Below are 23768 nucleotides of genomic sequence, written 5' to 3' on the forward strand. Positions count from 1 at the left end.
TCATGCGTACTTCCCGGGTCTTTTCGTATGTTACGGTATTAAAACTTTTGTTTAATTCTTTAGTTTGAAGCAGTCTTGACAGTGGGTCTATTGTTTGGGCACCGCATCAGTTGATCGAGTCGAGGGGTTCAGAAGAAATTCTTGAGAATCCTTTACTTGAGGTTGTACGGATACTATCCGTACCTTTATCCAACTGACTCTCTCTTAGGTATGCTTACATACTGCAGTCTGCAATTTAGAAGATATCTTTATTTAGCTACGTATTTTTTTCGACTTATACGAGGTAGAAATGAGAACTCTTCCATACTGGGTAGTGTTGACCTGTGTGTCCCTGATAACTATCTTAGAAATAGGGAGCATCAGTTGTTTATTTTCCCAAGGTGCACGAACCAACGCGCCACTGATAATGCCAATTGGGAGGGCGATAACTATGTTCAACCAAATTTCTTCGGGTGTTGATATATTCAACCCGCGTGAAAGTAAGTTTAGGTGGACGCTATTTTATAACTTCTTAAAATAGGGTCTCCTTAGCTAACTCGGTGTACTTCTTTGAACTTCTATAATATGTATAATTATTGTATTTTTACTGATTTTGTATGTTTATATTATGTTCTCTTTTTATATTTTCATTTTTATCGCTTTTATTACCTTTTTTACCTTCTTTATAATAATGTTTTATGCCATGTTGTGATCGTCTTAAACTTATAATTTGTAATGTCCACAGTGATGTTAAAAAATAAATAAATTTAAAAATCAAATTCAATTGAAAATTTAGCCGGATATGTTTGTTGTTGGATATTATATTCAATGTTGCGATAAAAGAAAAATCGTAAAAATGATAGATATCGGACGTCGCATAGGCAAGTCAGTTATGAAATGCCCGTGAAAAATGTTCCCGTTCCAAGGGCATTACCGGTTGTTTAAATAATAGGTTTGTACTCAACGTAAATGCGCATAACTACTACTTATTCTTATTACGTATTACGCCTGTGTCCAACCGCTAGATAATGTATAGTATAAGTTCATGTTATTACATGATAATATTTTTTCATTTAAACAAATTTTTGTTCAATGCATAATAAACACGATGTAAGAAAATAACATTATGTATATCAGGGTAGTCAACCTGGTTCCTACCGCCCACTAGTGGGCGTTCCAGTTTTCATGGTGGGCGGGTATGGGCTTATAAAACATTTTCATTATGTTTTTATAAAATCACCCGTCACAATTTAAATTTAAAAAAAATATTTGTTATAATTGTACCGTCCACTATTTATTACGTAGCATCAGCCTCAGGGATTTCGTTATTAATTTAATTAATTGAATGTAATTTTATCAGACTTTATGCTTATATGTGTGCAAAGTATAAATAAAAAGACATATTTAACTACAGTGAATTGTTTTATAAAGATTTATTCTGCCAAACTTAGCGAAAGTCTGACATAAAGTATTTGGTAAGTAATTATTATTATATGTTTTAACTTCCTGTAACTCTGGTTTATAAATTTTATAAAGTAAAGTTACATTACTACTTTATAAATCACCATTACTGTGGAACCGGTGGGCGATTAGAAAATTTTACTACTAACACAGAAACAAAAGTGTGCGGTAGGTATAAAAAGGTTGACGACCCCTGATGTATATTGTTAAATGTTGTGTATTATCAATTCATTATTCCTGTTTCCTTCTACGTTTTTTTTACTTTTTTTAAAATCTCCCGCGTAAATTGTTTTATTAATTTATTTAATTAAGGTTTATTGTATAGCTCCCAATATCAAAAAGGTTAAACACCCATGACTTCATATCACTGTCCACGAGATGAGCAAATGCACAGGTGCATTATTTGCATAACAATTTATTTGTATGATATATGTAAGTATCGCTTTAATGAAATAAATTAGATACGTGTGTAAAGACTTGTAGATATATATATATATATATTATAATTATGTGTATGTACATACACACTACAATCAATAAGTAATAAATTGGTATATGGCGTGAATATGTCTCAAGAGTATTTGTACGCTTGGCATTTTGTGCTAAATCAAATTATTTGTTTTTAGATATGTTTAATTTTTAGTAAAATGTTTGTAACAAACTAAAATTTAAAAACATTCCTGATTTACCACAGAAAAACAACTGCCCTGAGAATTGACGTTTTTAGACTTATCAACATGTTCCCGGAAATATCCCCACCTTTTCGAGATATTAAGAAAATATTAGAAGGCTTTCGAGTAAATATATTAGTTATTAAATAATGAAAACAATACATAATAATAATATATACTAGTAGCGAAGGGTGGTCGTAAGCTGTTAATATCCGCCATAAATCGTGCACATTAATCTTTGTTAGACATACGTATTTGTTTTTATTGAACTAAGACTACAATTTACATAATATGGTATTGGTTAGTTTTTAAAAATCAATTAAACTCTGCTTCAACCAAACCATACCTAATAGTTTTGGTATATTTTGGGCGATACGACAAAATTGTGCACACGTTTTTATTAATACATATTTGTTTTCGTTGGATTTAAGAATAGGTACATACTACACATATTATATATTGGTTATTTTTTTTAAATTCTTAAGCCCTGCCTAAACCAGACTATAATAGATACAAATAATTATTCCATCTATAAAATATTCAAAGTTATATATGATTTAATTGCATAATTTTATAGATATACGAGTATTTTTTTATTGTTATCTATTATGGCTTGGTTTCGCAGTTTAATTTAATTTTAAAAACCTACCAACACCATCTGTAAATTGTAGTCTTATTTCAATGAAAATAAATCCGTACGACTGACAAAGTTTAGTGTGCACTATTTATCGCGGATCTTAACACCCTATCTCCACTCTCCGCCACTGACATATATATACACATTATAAACGACAAAATCCTATTCGAAATTCAAATTGTCTTGTGATTTAAAATATCACGTTAGGTTCTAAGGTTACCTATTTTAAGATGTTCATTAATTTTATTACTAGAGGATACTTGAGTTAATGTTAAGAAATAATGTAATTCAGAGTCTTGTTTTTCAGACAGTTACATTGTTTGCACAGTGTTAATTATAATTGTACAAATATGAAAATCCGCCATGTGCTCGTTTCTGTAAGACAATATCAAGCCAACTTTCCAGTCGCTTCTTTGTTTTATTAAATTAACATTAAATATTATAATACATCATCATCGTCATCCTTTTTTGTACCACAACCCTTGGTTTTGGTCTCATCCAGAAACTTTCTCATTCTTGGATGATCCAGAGGTACCGCTTTTCAATTGCGTTGGCCGAGTATCCCTTTCTAATGCCTCACAGGGCTCATACTTGGTACAATTGCTTTTCACGATTTTGATAAATGCTATAAAAATGGTTAGTAAAAATGGTATGATGAAACTCTTATATGAAAGTTGCCCCCCACATACCAAAGCGGACCCTCGGGCCTGGATCTATGGCGGCCTCCGTACCTATCGCTAAGGTTAATGACAGTGTGATTTTCTACAGTAGTGATCCCCAAGTGGTTTCCACGGAACCCCAGGATTAAGGGTATTTCGTGTATTTTTAGTGATTTTTAAATAAATCCTTTCGATTTACTGAGTTGTCGGCACTTAGCATAGGTATTATGAAGCACTGATCGCGACTTCCTTTTGTGGTAGCCAAGTAACATGCAACCCTTCGCCATATCAGATAAAAAGCCATTTTGTAAGTTAGAGAATACAATTAAAATAATTATTAAATAATTATAAAATAAAATTGTAAGTACACGTGAATTATCATTTAATTATGACATCGAATTACATTGCACATCCACATATTTATGAATGTTAATAATCGTTAGTCGACTTTTTTTTTACTATAAGAGCAAATTTGTGGTTTGATCTGTGATCTAATAATCTATTCATAGTTTTACACGTCAACAAAGTATTATATGTAGTTAGATACTTTCTCTATACAATATTATTACTTTAAAGTGATTTTTATGTGTATATTTTTATTGATAGATACTTCTGTTTTTAACAAAATACCGATATTCAAAAAGATATACCTACCATCATTTATATTTTCATTCGGTTCGGTATTGCAATCCTTAGAAAACCATATCAAAACACGACTGCATTTTTCTACCGCATCAACGATAATCACTAATATGACCGTGTAATGCAGGTCTGGGAAAACTTTTTAGGTGAAGAGCCACATTAGAAATATAAAATCGCGTGCCGCAAGTAAAATACTATTTTTACACATACATGATTCATGAAAAAGGGTTTTCAATGTAAAAAAATAAATGAATCTCTAATGGCCGACACTTTAATGAGAAGAATTAAACGGTTTTACATTTTTCAAGATTTTTCTAATCAATGTCAGGTGTTAATTTTGTTGTTGAGATTCTTAAAGCTGCTTGTAAATTTTTATAGGTGACGCTTGATTGTAAAGAGTTTTTATTGATATTCTTAATTGAAAATGTTTGTTCACATAATATGCAGGTTAATCCAAAAAATAAAAAAATTACAAGCTAAAAATAACTTTTTATATACAACGTTTTTAATTTTTCTGTTGAACCATAATATAAACTTGACTTGACTAGCTTAAACGATCAAAAAAATTTGTACTTGACATGTCATGTTGATTTCCATAGTAACGCACGTATATATTAATAATTTAGTTGCTAGGACCCCAGACCCCTGCCAACCAATAATGGTGTCGAAATAACTTTTCATACAAAATAGAATTAACTGAAAATAAATTCAATTCTACTTAAAGATGGCTAAAAGTATTAAAACAATGCATTGGCATCGTGTTCTGATATATTCTAAAAGTTTCAAATGTCTAGCTAGTTGGGAAGTTAGATAAAAATCGATTGCAAGATTTGTACCGGACAAATAAGAATACGAGCTAAGAAAAACGTTGTAATAACCTACATTTTTCGGGTAGAATCATTAAGTTGTTCGAATTTGACTGAATTATGTATATTCAAATTTTATTTTTTAAAAGGCGTTAAAATGTAGAAAAAAGTACTTTTTCAGAAATCCGATTAAAGTTCGCGGGTCGCATAGGCCTGGTGTAATGCGTCCTTTATCCTGTAACATCCACGAAGACAAAACTAGTACATACACATAAAATACTATGTGTGTAAGACGTGTAATTGGTTTTAGAATCTTAATTTAACTAATTTATTATTAAATCACATACTTGACGATTGTTTTATTATATTTACACGGCTCAAGTAAACAGTGCATAGTGATTTCTAATGAATACCTTTATTATTCGTATTTTATTGACCGCAGTAAATGCAGTTCTAGCTGGATTATTTAATAGACTTGCCATGATATTATCATATATATGTAATAAATACTAAGTAATTAATATAATTTTATTATTAACAATATATGCATCTTCTCGTGACACATTTTTAAAGCATCGTTTACCTATTTTAATATTCATATTGAAATACTAATAAATAAACGGATCTTTTCAACCATAGAGTAAGAGATATGACTAAAAAGAATGTATTATCCGGATATGCGCGCCTGTTTTAATTATTACTCACGTGGCGCATGGTAAAACCTCAAGTATTTGTTATTCTTGAAATTTAAAATGGTAGGGTAGTACCCAAGTTCTGACAGTGGGGAAAATATTAATTAACCCATTTCATTTCCGGTATAACCTTTGTCCGTTGCATTTTTATATTTTTGGTTATCTTTATAATCGTATAAAACTGATTATCCTAATCATGATGTGTCTGGTTTAGTCTCAAATTGGCTATTAATTTTCAGCTAACCGTCTTTATAAATTTATCATACATCTTATTTTTACGCAAAAAAACATGTTTACTCGAAACAGATCAGTGATCAACCAAAAAGTGTTTTAAATATTAATGGTATTGTTAACGCACCAAAGTTAGATTCGATATAAATATCGATGGTTTCAAGTTATACATATTTTTTTAAAGTGTAAGTTTATCTTTGAAAATAAAAAAAATATTTCTCTTCATAATATTTTAAGATCCTATTAACTATTTAAATATAAATTAACAGTATAAATTATCAAATTGCGCCTTTCTTATTAAATTGCTAGATTCTCCTAGTTATACCCTTAAAGTTCTCTGATCGCATACACTATCTATCAGTGGCGAAGGGTGGAGGTAGGCTATTAAGATCCGCCATAAATATTTCACACTAAACTTTGTCATTCATACGTATTTGTTTTATCTATAAAATATCTAAAATTATGCAATTAAATCATACATAGCTTTGAATATTTTATAAATAGAATATCATGTATTATCTATTATATTTTGGTTTATGCTGGGCTTAATGAATTAAAAAAAAAAAAAACCTACAATACATACCTAATATGTGTAATATGTATTCTTAATCCAACGAAAACAAATAAGTAATCAAATATCGCTCAAAATATACCAAAACTATTATGGTTTGGCTTAGGCAGGGTTTAATTGATTTTTAAAAACTAACCAATACCAACATATACGTATGACTAACAAGTTTAATGTGCACTATTTATGGCGAATCTTAACAGCCTACTTCCACCCTTCGCTACTGCTATCTATACAGTTTATATACTATTCAAGATATGAAAAAACTACTACATAGTTAATTATCTCCGTTTCGCGAAAACGTTCCTTAATCTATGAAGGCACATCGCTGTCTCTTTAATCTGTCTATTTTTATTTTATACATCATGGACTCTTATACAATAACAGTATAGATAAGGGGCTATTTATAGCACTGCTTAGCGATAACCTTAGTAGATATCGTCTACGCTTAACGGGTCACGTATAATGTCGTAGACGGTCTACGGCGCTCTACGAAGCGCGTAGCAATCGTTCTGACGTTTACAACCCACATCGGTTAATTATACAGAAAGTACTTGATGGAATTTGAATTTGAATCCATTAGAACATGTTATCTTTTAATTATAAGACTATATACAAATTAAAATTTATTTATTTTTACACCGTGAATATTACAAATTACAAATTTAAGACGTCCATAACATGACATTTAAAAACAAAGAAACAGTGTAAAGAAGAAATAAATATATGCAGTATCACAAAAACAGTATGAAAATAAAAGTAAAATATACAAAATTATAAAAAATTAAATAATTAAAGCATGGAAGCACACCGAATGAGCTAAGTGGACCCTATTTTAAGAATTTATAAAACAACGTCTACCTATACTCATCCTCACGTAGGTGGAATATAGTCGATGTAGTCGATATTTAGGGTATTTAGATTTAACTCAGAATTATGTGTTCATACATAAAATATGTATGCTAGAAAAAACATTCAAGGCCATCCGATATAATGATATATTATAGAACATACACATAAAGCACAAAGAAAATAGCATTATGCCTGATTTTTGAGGGAATGTCAAACTTCAAATTGTAATTACTCCATAACATGATTTCGAGACTTACCAACTTTCAGCAGTAACCCCACGAAAGTATTATATATTTTCAATCTCTATCCGTATAACATGCCGAATGGTAAAACCTGTCTTTTATGAAGTAGTATAAAGTTATAATCCATTAAAATTTTAACTTAAGACCAAATCCATAGCCACCACCTTACGACGCCAAAATAGTCGACTTAGTGAAAATAAGAAAAATATTAACTTAAGCTAACTAGGCTTACTTAATATCAGTATCTCTGCATTGGCCGTTAGATAATAACATTTTTTTTAATTATTGGAATTATAGTGTTTTTATTTTTCGGTTATTAGAATATTGTTCGATATTTGTAATGCAGACGAAGCACGTGCTAATTTCAAAAATATTTTAAAATACTGATTTGACTGAAATTAAATTTGTATTACAACTTATATTTGTAATATAATAAGACAGTAAAGTTTTTATTTAAATATTGGAAATTTGTAGTGATATTATTACAACGTTTTTCTTAGCTCGTATTATTATATTTTGTCCGGTGGTTCTTTGTCCGGTACAAATCTTGCAATCGATTTTTAACTAACTTCCCGACTAGCTAGACATTTGAAACTTTTAGAATATATCAGAACACGATGCCAATGCATTTTTTTAATACTTTTAGCCATATTTAAGTAGAATTGAATTAATTTTCAGTTAATTCTATTTTGTATGAAAAGTTATTACGACACCATTATTGGTTGCTAGGGGCCTGGGGTCCTAGCAACTAAATTATTAATATATACGTGCGTTACTATGGAAATCAACATGACATGTCAAGTACAAATATTTTTGATCGTTTAAGCTAGTCAAGTCAAGTTTATATGATTCAACAGTAAATTTAAAAACGTTGTATATAAAAAGTTCTTTTTATCTTGTAATTATTTTTTACTAAGTTGATAAAAAATAACCAATGTTCGACTGCGACATTGTCACATAGCGTTTTGAGAAGGCGCTCATAGAGAATAATGATATACAGGGTGGCGGGTCCGTTTCGAAAAAATCCATAATATATTTATTATGGATTTTTTGTTACTGATTTTCGGATACATTCCTCATACTCGGACACTTTGCTATAATATAGCTATTCAATTAGACAACATAACTCACAAAAAATCTCTCTTTCTTACCTTAACTTAACTCTCTACATTTGTGTCAGTCATATCAATTGACACTACTTAGGAAAACCTTAATTTTCCATTCCCTTCATTCTAACTCACAAAGAGACAGTTAAAAGAAAATTTAATCATTGTTTAATATAGTCATATATTATATAATATGGCAATTAACACAAAATGAAATTAAACCGCAGGCGACATTTTTTATTACATACAATAAATACGAATAAAAATATGGCTCTGGACAATAATTGAAGTAGTAGGTACTTAAGCGGTAGAAACCGTTCAAAAGGTACATAAACTAAACAGTTTCTTTAGTTCATCAATTAAGTATGTAATTTTCGAGTAAATTAGACAAAACCTAACTACGGTATTTCGGAATAAAATAATGATAGTACCTATCCTATAGAATCCTGAATTTGAAAGCCCTAGTCGTTATTACTAAATTAGTAAACAGTGTTAATTAATTAATTAAGGGAGGAAAACAAAATACACTGCACGCGATTTTAAACCATGACCTTTGATTATTCCAATGTTGATTTCAGTTGACTTTGTCGTATCATTAATTTTGGAAAATTAATTATCGTGATGATATCACTATTATAATATCATAATTGTTATCATTTAAGTGAAGGGTTCTTTCGGGTGTTGGTTTCAATTAGTATCTACGGATAATTATTCATTGTTATGTTCCTGCCTGTTTATTAATTTTGAAGAGGCGGTAAATAAAGGAATAATTGAATGTCGATTTTATCAAACTGATCGACCGAAATTGCCCATAAAACCACCGTTACCATGCTTACGTTTTATGTTTTGATTAGATAATACATTGAATGGATTTCTAGATAAATGTTAATCTACTTGCATTAGCGGCGCTCGTGGGTAAGGTACTGGACTTCTGCCCGAGCGTTCTGGGTTCGATCCCGGTGAGGACACAATATTTATATGTTTCTCAAAGCCTGGGTGTTCGTTATTGTCCAAAATTACTAACAACCACCTTGTACGAAAAAGCAAGGACATGGTTATTAATAATTCTAAAAAAAAATCTACTTGCATTAATTACATTGCAATTTATTGTAGACTAGCAACACAGAAAAGTAGACGCATATACAGAATGAAGAAATATACTGAAAATATGTCTTTCTTACAGGAGTCATCTATCTCCAAGCCGGTCAGCTGAGTTATCGATTCTCGAGAAGCCACCACGTTTTCGGCAACGGCAATCGAAATGGTGAAGAAAAGCCAAAGTCCCCAATTGAGGGGCTACGTTAACGGGGGGCTCAGTGGATCCGCGCAGTCTGTGGACTCGCCTGCGGAGCCTCACGGAGGCCTTCAAGGCAGCAACGAACTAATACGTGAGTATCTACTTCTATTTAAACTACTAACCATATATGTACGAATTAAATTAACCAAGGTTTGTAACCAATGGTTTGATTGTGGGTACTATTATACCACCTAATGTATGATCAAACATAACACATTGAAAATGTATCAATAATCTACAGAAGTTTACCTTATCAGAAGGGAAAGTTACAAGCAGTTGATCCAACCATAAATCAACCCGATCGGCTATGATTAGTAGCTATAACTGAGAAGAATGCCAATTATTAGTATTAAAGCTCGGAGTGCAAATCCAGTAAAAAATAACTTGTGTGGAGAATGGCTTAAAGACAGACAGCACACAGTTTTCAATATGTAAATAGACTAATTTCACTGGGAAAATGTTAGCATTGGTCTGACGCATGGCCCCCTTAAAGGGGGCTGACAGGGCTCTAGCCTGGGGGCCCGGCGTGGCGCGTCGACCAGTGAAATGACATAAACACACCACCAGTGGCGGCTCTAGCATATTTTAGTAAGTGGGGTCAGATGGGGTGAAATATATAATACTTATAGGCCACGGATTCCAATTTCGCACGAACCACAAGGAAAACAAAACAGTCTTTTTAAGGATACACTTGCAGTCGATCACGTTTTTTTAGTAAATCAGTCCGATTTAAATATTTTTTTTTTTTTGTTTTACTAGTTCATACACAATAACTAAATCACTAGGTTGGTGAGGTCCTAATCGTTTCATTTCTAGTTTATCTTCAAATGTCAATGTACTGAACTTATATTTCAATAAATAATCCACCTCATTCATCATAGTACCTACTTAATATTATTTATCAAAATTATTTTACTAACGTGACTATCTACAAATAGTACTTCATAATACATATAGAGAGTGTATACCTATTAACAAATATAATTTAAAACTTATTTTAATAGATGAATGACCGTTGATCACTATTCACTGACGTCTGACTGGCAAACTAAAACAACTTGTGACAGGATATGCCCGACCAACAAGATAATATAATAATAATATGTACGTCAACTTTTACCTAGGTACTAACATTTATGCAGGGGTGGGTATAATGAATCGCATCCCCGGACCACCACCAATACATGTAAAGCTAAACGTGTATATGTCGTGCTTAATGTTCTACACAGTTATAGCGATAGAGAATTTTGAGAATCATAACTGACAATCGCATATAGCGTCTCATAATTGCTTTGCTAGCATAAATATTTGCTTTGATTTGAACGGGTACGTCTCAGAAGGTCCCGGCCACAGGGAACTCGGTTCTCAGAAGTCACAATCCGACATTATCATTGTACGTATAACTGCTATGTAGGTAGACTGAAGCATTAACAGGGTTGCGCTAAGAAACAAGAATCAAGGATGGGTAAACGGTACAAATAAAATTCATAATTAATTAATACTTAACAAAGTCAATGTATTGTGGCAGGCATGTGTAACATGAATATTTAATTGAATATTAATTAAAGAATGATGGGGGGGACTGTCCCCTTGGTCTCTTAAGGTAGAGCCGCCCCTGCACACCACAAATTTGCTCTAATAGTAAAAAAAAAGTTTCCTGACTAATAAAAATCTAATATGGCGAAGAGTTGCATGTTACTTTGGAACCATGGAGTTCCACGAAAAACCATTTGGGGAACACCACTGTAGAACATTACACTGACCTGAAACTTAGCGATAGGTTGGGGGGCCGCTCAAGGATGTGGGGGGCCATGGTCTAACGTCTCCAGGAGAGACCTAATCCGAATCGCTCCTGATAACTTATTGTCATTCTTTGTAGCTCATAGATAGCTTTCTCCTTTACATTAATTATACAATTATTCTTATACAAAAAATAAAAATATAAAAGAATATTAATCTTAGCTCAATTGTACCCGACTCATGCTTATAAGACAGTTAGAAGTCAGTTCTGTCCAAATCCCATAATGAATTGCATTAAGACATTTTGGTAATATAACTCAAACCATGATAGCTTTTCCAATATACTGTACTGTGATTATGATTAATCTTTAGATAACTAGTCCGAATCAAATGGCAGTTATATAATATATGTATATGATCAAAAAATTAAGGAGTACACGATATTCCTAGACAATGAACAATCGCTCGGATCATTGTCATCATTTGAACTGTCGGATTTCGGTGTGGACATTGAATTTTCCATCATCTCCTTCATTACTCAATGTTTACATTTACTGAGCCCTACCCAACGTATAGTAAGTTGTACTCAACTCCATGGCCCCCACATCCTGAAGTGGGCCCCCTTACCTATCGCTAAGGATAAAGGCAGTGTGACGCTCTACAGTAGCGTTTTCCAAAATTATATCCGCGGTAAAATGTATGTGTAGGTATATTTAGTGTTTTTTTGTATATTTTAATACATACGTCCATTTGAATTATGGAGTTATCGAGTACACAATTAAAAATTATTGTAGGTACAACAACATAATATTAAGTAAATAGTAATATTTTGATTTTTTTTTCCCTAGTGAAGCAAATTTGTGATGTATGTTTATCTCACTTATTTGATTGACCTGCCCCGCCGGGCCCCCAGGCTAGGGCCCTGTTAGCCCCCTCCTAGTAGGGGCCATGCTCTACTCTATTTTTTGATCGTGATATCATATTATGTATAGCGGCAATGTCTACTGAAGACAGACCAACGTATTTTCTCTTAGCAAGTTAAAAACGGGGAGTAGGTACTGGAAAAGGGTAAACGTCAGTTTATATTTAAAAATAGATTCATGGCATCTGAAGTAAGAATTTTGTATAATATTGCTTCTTAAAAAAAAATATTATAAAATATCTGTTACGCAAGGTATAATCTGATAGGGAAATGATTTTGGTCCATTGATTTTAAAAGAGTCCGTAATATAATTTTAGTTTAAGCCTTGATATGGGTAGGTACCGACTATAATAAATTATTGAATGTCAAGTCATTGACTTTGGCGTTACTTGACATACACCTTGAAATACTGAAGATTGCATGTCACTTCATGCCAGTACACCCGGGTTCAAACCCACCACTACATACAATCAATGAATCAATGGCATTGTAATGTAAATAATATAATATCAACGATGTTCAATCTGTAATTGTGCAGATTAAAATATAACTAACTATTCACAGTTATCAGAAATAAAAAGTAAATTTTATTATCTCTACTGTTTATTTATTAATAATATGTTAATAAGTTTTTGACACTTAGGTCAGAAATATGCAACCTTCTCCCCGTATATTATGGTGCAACACAAAATTAGAAAATCCCCAATAGCACAAAGATTTATTTTTTGACCGATTAAAAATGTTTAAAAACACGAAAAAATGTGTAAGTAGTAATTATTAGGCCAGGAACAATTTTTTAGTATACTGACTTATTTTTTTAAATACACCGCAGGTGACTTTTTTTACAGACTGTGGAAAATATTTAAATAAATAATTACAAGATAAAAAGAACTTTTTATATAGAACGTTTTTAAATTTTCTGTTGAATCACATAAACTTGACTTGCTAGCTTAACCGATCAAAAAACAATTGTACTTGATAGAAATAATACTGAAATGTCATTTTGATTTCCACAGTAACGCAAAATGAATTCAATTCTACTTAAAGATGGCTAAAAGTATTTTTAAAAATGCATTGGCATCGTGTTCTGATAATATATTCAAAAAGTTTCAAATGTCCAGCTAGCCGAGAAGTTAGTTAAAAATCGGTTGCAAGATTTGTACCGGACAAAGAACCACCGGACAAACAAGAATACGAGCTAATAAAAACGTTGTAAAATAACTTAACTTAACCTAACTAATTAAAGTGTGGTCGTTTTATACTATACGTTTTCTCATACTATAACAACAAAGTACGAATATTTAATAATATTCGTCACGTCTACGTCAAACTGCGGTAAATCAAGAACTTGTATGGCATTCCATCAATAAAAAGTTAGGAAATCTCTGCGTCAGAATACCTTGAAGTTCATTCATAAAAAGCATCATTGTTATTCTTCCATTCTTGGAAGGAAAAAGGACGCGTGCTAATTTTCCATTAATTATTATCAGAATAAAGAAATAGATTATAGTAACAATTTCACTATAACTAAGTAATTGGTAATTACTATTCAAGAATGTTATTCGTTCACGGTTTCCTCTACTATCGAAGGTCAATTATAATAACTGCATCTTTAACATAATGTTTTTTTAATGTCCGATCTAATATTTTTAAGTTGGAAAACTAGCTTGCAACAAATTCTATTTTGCGTCGTTTGGGGTTGTAATTAACATTAGTAAAGTTTTCATTATAACTGTATTTTTTTATAAATAAATTCAGTGGCCATTTTAATTTAAATTGTTTTTCCCAGCAGACTTACTTTTTTATAGTACCTACTCGTATATGCAATTTGTGTGTAGGCTGTAGGTAGTTAGTAAAGTTATTCGTTGAAAGAAACTTATCGCAGTCATTTCTGCGGGAATTTCCAATAGTAAAGTTTATCTAATATAACCAATACCTAACGAACGGATAATGTTTAGCGGGACTCCCAGTTGAATTCGGTCAAAACTTGCATTTTGACGGAGTTGTTTTATGGTAGTGATTTTATTACCAATTTATTACTGGGTATTCCGATGGTATGTCTTTGAAAGTGACGAAGAAATAAGAAAACGAACCACACAAACTCTTATTAATTTCGTCTAGGGTGAAGACACGCTTTCAACCTGGCTCGATGACGTCCAGTGAATGGATGAAGAAGGTTGCACTTACAAAATCGCCTCGACGTGCAACGTGACCATAAATTAAAACTGCCGTGACAGAGATGTCAGAAGTGATAAGGAATACCTATTTCCATTCGTACGCTCCGATAGCTGAGCGGTCAAGTATCGACTTTAGTGTCGTGGGTCCCGCGTTAAAACCCCGGATCTGGTTGTTTTTCAACGTGTAGACGTATTTACAAACAATTATTCGATATCTCTCAATACGCATATTATATATAAGTACTTCCTTCTGACATTTCATTACACTGGTAATTTTCGTCACACAAAATGGAGGCCGTGACCTCCATTTTGATTTTATTTTCACGGCACGCATCTCGAAACCATATCATTAAAATTCATTTGGTTTTTTCAAGTACAATGAACCCTTTATCTTATCAGCAACGATGAATATTAAATTGTTTTTATTGTGGTCTATACAATTACTTACCTCTATAGTATGGTAATTTCATATTTTTTTCCACTATTTATTTACCTGCATAAATTATGCAATTTCTTCATCATATTATTATGAAAGTAACATAATTCGTAAATTTAAATTAAGAACTCTGGAAACTTGTTATAGGTACCTTCCTAAATTATTATGTCCAATTATTACGGTCGATAACAAAAATAATTAAAATACCTATTAGGTACGTAATAAAAACAATAAACATATTATAATAATGTGCAAATTAAAATAAGTATATAAAAAATACTTTTTCCTGGCGGTACCCACAACCATATTTGGATCTTGCCCTTCTCCAGAGTGTGCCTCCATCCATGTCTGTTCAAAGCCGCTTTCCTCCAGTTTACGACGCCTAAGGTCTTTAAATCCAACTCGATACTATAATTCTATCTTGTACAAGATCGACCAGTATGACCAATTTGATAAACGAAAAATATATGTCTCCCAGTCCGGGACCAGTATAACAGCGATCGCATTACACTTTTTTTATCTATATGCAAATTTACCGCCTTGTATACTCACCTGAACGGCACTTGTTTTATAGAGTGATCCAATCAGAATATCCACATGGTCCGAATAAGATCATAATATGGGCCTCCACGGAGTGGAGGTTTGGTTTTTACGAGAATGGTTTTATAAATGCGTTTAAAAATTAACAAACTTAACATCACTGCACATGGATGAACTGAAATATCACTATATTCTAAAACATTAGATCGAGAGGTTTAAAATAATACTATTTTATGTAATAAAAATACTTTAGGCAGTCATCAAATGTTTAAAATTAAAGGATAATAAGGCTTCAAAACTATATAAATAAATTATCTACAACGTTTAAGGAGTATCCAGGCTTATGCTTTGACAATACCATAAAAACTCCATTTTGACCAACGTGGCGCACGTGGGCCGCGCGGCAATCGTAAGGGTTGTTGAAACCTTACCTATGGAATAAAAAAAATCAGCAATGTTTGGTTCCACCGAGATATGAAGCGCCTAGTTTCAAAAGCCCCTGAAACGGTTTTTGAAAATTTTTGAGTTAGATAATAATATATTTAGATGGATATTTTTGTTACATATATGATGGCCAAAAATTGAACTTAAAAAAACGCCAAAAACCGTCAATACGTATGATCAAAAATTACGGGAAATTTCAAAACCCGCTAAAATGGTTGGCTGTGCTTTTCAAATGCCCCTAAAATGGAAAGCCAAAATACTCTTAAAAAATAAATAAGTACATAAAGTTCACAGATTTAATAGATATGTTTTTTTTTCATTTTTCTCAAAACTACCTAAAACCGTTTTTCTTATTTTTCTCAGAACTACCTAAAATCGTTTTAGGGGCTTTTGAAACTAGGCGCTTCATATTAGTGCTCGCATAACAGATTAATAAGATAAAAATGTTTACAAATTCGCCATGGAACAATGCTTTGAAGCTAGATTCGTTTTACCACTTATTATAAAACGACTGTCCTCAATTTTTACCAATATTGAATGCGCGTTTCGTTGACGTGATAAACGCTAATGCAATGTGCTTAAGTTTATTACATATTTCTCTACACTCGAGATTTACCTTCTTATATTCTCACCCAGAAGGCAACCCACTTCCATTATTTTTGTAGCATTCTTGCAGCATGCATTTTTTTAAATTATAGTTGTAATTTATCATCTTTGTCCCGATATAATTATTAATACCCCATATGACTTTTAAACAAAATGGTGGTCAAATATTTCTTCTTGAACGTGTCATATTTAAATTTAGAATATAATTTTTGTTGATTTGCCAAAACTAATTTTGCTCATTTTACTATTGCGAAAAAGCGATAGTTGTTTTTTTCCGTTAGTCATTCGTTTATTACCCACATTATTGATTTTAATCGATTTTTATTACAATCTTGCTGTCTAACAAAAGAAACACAATTACCGCAAAAACCAACAAGTGTATTCATTGCCCATTTTTTTTTGGCAAGTTTCCAGAGCGGCGTTATGTGTTTTTTAATGTGACCTTTATGTAAATCTGCCCATATTTTGATTTACATAATTTCGTTACCTGCTCAGCGATAATAATGTATTTCGATAATCGAAGGTCTTCCATTTGCTTGTCATTCTTTTTGTTAATCGTTTACCTGTATTGTGATTTTCTGGTCCATTACTGAACGCTTCGCAATAATATTTTCTAGTAGATACTAAGGTACTTGTATTGAAATTAAATGAATAGAAGCTTAAGCTGTCAAACATTATGTTAGTGTTATAGCCCATTTACACGTGCATGGATTTACTGTATTTTTTATGAACATGGATTCACCCTTGCTACTGATTTATTCATTCATGATCATTTCAATTTATTCAATTTATTTATTTTTTAACATATTGTGGATATTACAAATTATAAGTTGAAGACGTTCACAACATGGCATGAAACATTATTATAAAGAAAAAAGAAAAATAATAAAAGGAATAAAAATTAAAATATTAAAAGAGACCATAATATAAACATAGAAAAGCAAAAGCAGCGAAAATACAATTATACATAATATATAGAAGTAAGAAGAAGAAACACCCAGTTTGCTAAGGAGACCCTATTTAAACAAATATATAAAATAGCGTCCACCTAAACTCACCCTCACGCAAGTAGAATATAATATCAACACCCGAAGCAATTTGGTTGAACATAGTTATCGCCTTTTTATTACTTTTCTTTTTATTTCTTCTTTATAATAATGTCTCATGTCATGTTGTGAACGTCTTAAACTTATAATTTGTAATGTCCACATAAATTGAAACTGAAATCATTGTTAGCTTCAATAATAATAGATATGTTTTTATTTATTTTTTATCGCGGGGGGAGGGTCATAATCAGTAGATGAGTCAGGCTTCGATGTCCACAAACCCACCACAGTGAAAAATTATTGATGACCCAATTAGTAATACCAGACAATATTAAAAAAAAAAACACAGTGAAAGTCTCAATACATTGTATTCGTAGACCATTGTGACCGGCCATATAGATAATAATAATATGTATTAAACTATAATAATAATATAAAATACCAAGTATCCAATTAAGTAATAAGCACATAGTAAATCACTCACTATTGAACAATTCGGCAACCCACCTGTTAAAAAGTTGTTTTTAAATTCTCAGATAAGTATTGCATAATATTTCGCTTGTGCAATTTCTCCTGAGTTGCTTCATCTCGCAAAAACAATATAAAGCAGTGTTTCCCAACCAGAATAATATATTACGTATTGTATCGATTTTTTTAATTATTATTATTATTATTTATCGACATTATTTAATTCATTTTTGGCACATTAAATGATAAATATGACGACGTAGGTTTGCAATATCGAATTTTGACACCTTCACTGCTTTTATATGTTCATATTACGAGTATTATGTTCTCTTTTTATCATTTCATTTTTATCGTTTTTATTACTTTTCTTCTTTATAACAATGTTTCATCTCATGTTGTGAACGTCTTAAACTTATAATTTGTAATGTCCACAGTATGTTAAAAAAAATGAAATTGAATTGAAATAGATATTTTATCCGCAATCTAGTTTCATAACCAGGACATTGGCAAGATATGGAAAATGGTTATGCGCCACCGATTTATAAAGTACACGTCCAGGTGCGCACATAGAAATATAGTTTTGGGTGGAGTCCACTTTTAATTAAATATCCATATGTTTTTAATGATTTTAAGGAGGCGGTGGGGTTAAAAAAATCTCATTTTTTACCACATTTACCCCGCCTACTATTCATGATTTCTAGTCGCACAATCGAGTAACACACTTTTTTGTATACATTCTTACTCAAACACTCCGCATGTTGAGTCTAGTAATAAACACATAATGCATGTGGTTATCGAATGCGCGTGGCTTAAGGGTCATAATAATTATTCGGAACATTCGTGTCGTCCTCGCCGTCCTCGCCGTCTTGTCTTTTAGACATGCCGCATTAGAATATTAAAGCAATCATTAGATACTTCCGATGTTTGCAATAATTCAATTTATGAAAGTCACGGGTCTTCCACTGACACCGGTATTGTGTGTCGTACAATGCTAAGAGGATAGGGTTCATATTTTTACGTGTTTGGGGAGGTCCGGACCCGAACCCCTCCCTCTACCTCCTTGTATGCGCAACCTGTAGGTACACGTTTATTGTTATTATGTTAGGAGGCACAGCTATTTTCAGAACTTCAAACAATATATATTTATTATTTTTCTGTTCGTAAATTCGAGTAGCTTTATCATTATTCATTGCATAAAAAAATATCCTTAGATTAGTAGTGCAGGAAGGATTATATTATTATTATAATAATTAATAGATTGCTTTTTTCTTTGTGCCCACAGTTACCGATGACTCTCCTCCGGCGTCCTGGAAGGAGTGCTTCCAATCTGTGATACCCTGGACGAAGAACAAAGCCGAGAAGCTCTTCACCAAGAAAACTCTCTACAAAAGACTGCCTATTTTAACCTGGTTACCTAAGTAAGTTCAAAAGCTACTCAATTCCTAAGCTACTGGGAATATTTAAAAAAAAAAATTAAATATCTATCATGGAACTGTATATTTATTGTTTGCCACCCTATATGGATCTGGAAAAGCCATACGTATATATGGCAAGGACTGGACAGTCAATCTTGACTTCCCTCTAACAAAATTCTTTTTGTTGCAGATATAATGGAGAAGTAGCAGTTGGCGACCTGATAGCTGGAATCACTGTCGGGTTAACAGTGATTCCTCAGTCCCTTGCCTACGCCAACATTGCTGGTCTCCCTCCTCAGGTATTTACATATTATTTAATACTAAAGTGCTATAAACAGTATACTAATCACGGTAATCCAATAAAACAATTGTTGCATTCAGATCAACAAAAATGCTACAACCAATGCACATAAACACAGCACAAAAAAGTGGCGTCTCGTTGCCAGGGTACAAAGCTTACATTGTAAGCAGGCCTAGATTTACCATAGGTATAAAGGGGCTATTATAGCCAATCCATGGTAAATCCGGCACTGATAACGGAGTTTGGTGCAACGTATACGTACAAGTTAGTACTATAGATTTTTGAAACGTCATAGAAACCATTTTTTTTGATTCCCACCAAAATTGACATTTTGTGATCAGTATTGTTTGGCAAATCATCATGGAAAGATATACAGTTTTACAGCGTATAAAAATCGATTCGAGATAGGTACGCTTCGGGCATTACGTGAAATTTATGATCAAAATAATCAGACTACAAAGATTATTATTCATAATTTAATTGGAAAATTCGAGTCAAATGGTAATGTTTGTGATGTTCAGAATCCAACCCGTCAAAAACATAAACGCACTGCTGAAAATAACGATGTTGTGAATTAAAGTGTGGATGAAAATCCATAACAATCAATTACCGTGTCCGTAAACTTGTACGTATGCAGTTCGCCGTATCACACTTCACTATGAAATGTTGTATCGGAGATATATGGCCGTATATTACAGACTGTCAAACCTCTTTGGGTCATATAGTACTGACATAAAATTCATGTCTAAATAAAACACGGTTCTTGTCGGTTTACACTTTACAGGAAGCCAGTAGCAAACAATTTTAAAAAACAGCCGATATACTGGATTATTTGTCAATAATAAACCAAATTAGAAGTTTAAATATTGGCAAGTTTTAAAAAATGATTTCTTTTTCTGCAGTATGGTCTCTACGGCTCCTTCCTTGGTGCGTTCATCTACATATTCTTCGGCAGCTGCAAAGACGTCCCCATGGGTCCAACGGCCATCGCCTCCCTTATGACCTTCCAAGCGGTTGGAAGTAAAGGGTTGGGAATCGAGCACGCTGTACTTCTTACATTCCTGGTTGGAGTCATTGAACTTCTGATGGGAGTATTGGGACTAGGTAAGAGAACATTTATTGCAATTTATATAATACCTAATTTATGTATAATATAAAAAGTCACGGAGCGCTGAATAATTATACATTTATTAGGTTCAGATGCTTGGTCATACTCAACTGCCTCAGAATGTTAAGCGGAATTCCTTGTTCCTTGAATGTGATCTACTATATAGAATGTTACGTTCTGAAATTTTGTGTCTGCTTCGTTGAATAAAAAAAATAGTTTATTACAATATGATTGTTTTATCAAACGCCACATACGCGTCCAAGTTTAAAAGCCTCAAGCGTCTACAAGTGCCAGGCATCCAAATCTGCCACTCATGGCCCCTACATCCTGAAGCGGGCCCCCAGGCAACGATGTTTGGCGGGCCCTCCAACCTATCGCTAAGGTTCAGGGCAGTGTAATGTTCTACATTAGTGTTCCTCAAATGGTATTCCGTGGAACTCAAGGTTCCGTGTTTTTTTAAGCGATTTTTAGTATTTTTAAACAAATTCACTTGAATTGTCGGCACATGGCATCATATTATGAAGCACTGATCGCGACGCCCTTTTGTGATAGCCAAGTAACATGCGACCGTTCGCCGTATTCGGTTATTTTTATTAATAAGTAAACACGCTAAAAATAATAATTAAATTAAAATCCACTCGTGAAATAGTGCCGCAGGCGACTTTTTTTACTATTAGAGCAAATTTGCGGTGTTTGTGTTTATCTCACTTAATAGGTCGACCCGCCACACCGGGCCCCCAGGCTATAACCCTGCTGCTGCATGCTGCCACTATTCGGTGATGGCGCTACATGTGTTATTTATGTTAATTTAACGAAGATTTTTTATTGTTATCTTTGCATTTGGCACTTACCTGATCTAACGTGTACGGTGAATAGCGGTATTCAAATCTCAACGTCCAGTGGTCGTGCCGGCGTGCGGTATTAATCTACATGTAAACCATTTGATAACTTTCTAATATCTGATAATAGGACATCAGAACATCAGAATCTCACTATCTTTGAATAAATTTCGTATATGGAATAAATAGCACATGTCTTTTAAATTTCGTACATATTACCACTCGGCAAACTGCTGATCGATAAAAATGTTATTCTCTTCTGTCACGTAATGGGTACAAACGTTTTCGGCCACAATGTATTCATACAATTTACCGAGCACTATTTTTTACGCGGTCTTTTGAATACTCTGTCTTTAACAATTTATATAAAAGTTATTAATTACTTATTGCAATTACAATTTCCCAGCATTTTATTATCTCGTAAAATGATTGAGACATTTATTTTATTTGCCAACACAGCCAATAATAACATAATATTTAAAATATTCATTGACTTTTACACTTGTATTTTCAATCATATTTTTATAGGCGATTTTTATACTATTATTGGTTGAAAACAAGACAATTAAATATATAATATACATATATATATATATATTACCACCAATACGATAACAATATTAAAAATACTTACCTATCATTTTCATTTGCATTGTTTACAATGGAATAGCGAAATAATAATAAAAATTGCATAAGTAATAAATAACTTGTAGTATTTATTGCTGCCATAAACGACTTCAATCAATAAAATAGTAAGTAATACAACATTTCACTGAAAATTTAATTAGAGAAGTAATTGAACAAAAAACGACGTTGAATATCGCACTATTCACAGCTTGTAAGCGTCGTTTATTCGTTACATAGGACAAATGCGTAATAATTGGCACGAAATTTAAGCAAATATTTCGTGAATTCCGCGATAAAAGTACATACCCTTTGTTAGGTTCTTACAAGAACATAATAATATGGCCCATATAAGTACCAAGATAGAAAAACTGTGACAATTTATTTTCAAATCAAGAAAGTAGACTTTTAATGAGTGAGATACACAACATGTGAAAATTGGGTTATTTTAGTGACACCTACATTCAATTCTACCATCGAATGTATCATCTTGCAGAACTCGTATTACGAGTACCATGCATAATTTTAGAATAGCTGATATAAGAATATTTTTTATCGATTATGGTTTGGTTAGGAAGGGCTTAAATGAATTTAAACACATTAACCAACGCCATCTGTAAACTAATAATATGTAATCTTATTCAATGAAAACAAATAAGTAGTATGACTGACAAAGTGTAGTGTGCACTATGTACCTATGTCCTCCACTTGCCACTGATAACGTAAGGGAATGAAATAGTATGTATTGCAGTTTTATAGGTGCCTTAGATGAAAATTTTAAACTTTGGCAGCTTAAACTGACAGATATATCTTTCAATTATAGTATCAAGACGTGAAATGTGGCTTCAACAAAAATAATTTATTGTCATTGATGTATTTCAATCATTATTAATATGGTTTGTAAAAAAGAGAGCAATAAGTCCATTACTTATCAATATATTATTCTTTTCTTGGATATAACAAAAATATCTTCTGACCCGTAGGTCCGATATTTTTTTCTTATCGGCACACATTAGATGTCATTGTTCATTACGAAAATTGCAATAAAGATGTCGGGCTCTCAATAAAAAATCATTTTTATTGTAGACACTAAGATTAGGTACATCATACATTAAACAATTATGTTGCCAAGTGGGCGTGAGTAAATACAAACGCTATATTTAATATTAATTTAGAGATAGGTACAGCATGCCTAAGAGCCGTTTCACACGGGACACCTGTGGCAAGCCACCGGCGTGGCGAGATTCCGCATTTAAACA

The 23768-nt window shown here is 32.4% G+C and overlaps 1 protein-coding gene across 1 annotated transcript in view; it reads left to right on the top strand.

The window, feature by feature from the left end:
• Esp (Epidermal stripes and patches) overlaps positions 1-23768 on the top strand; it is an 80111-nt gene that overhangs the window by 38907 nt on the left and 17436 nt on the right. The window contains exons 2-5 of the mRNA XM_085949961.1: positions 9730-9934; positions 19505-19640; positions 19828-19936; positions 20841-21042. Coding sequence (XP_085806087.1) covers positions 9808-9934; positions 19505-19640; positions 19828-19936; positions 20841-21042 — 574 coding nt within the window. The 5' untranslated portion in view covers positions 9730-9807. The remainder of the gene's footprint in view (positions 1-9729; positions 9935-19504; positions 19641-19827; positions 19937-20840; positions 21043-23768) is intronic.

The sequence above is a fragment of the Rhyacophila brunnea genome, unplaced genomic scaffold (genome assembly GCF_057557595.1).
Source record: "Rhyacophila brunnea isolate RB1 unplaced genomic scaffold, BYU_Rbru_1.0 scaffold_22, whole genome shotgun sequence".
NCBI classification, from domain to species: domain Eukaryota; kingdom Metazoa; phylum Arthropoda; class Insecta; order Trichoptera; family Rhyacophilidae; genus Rhyacophila; species Rhyacophila brunnea.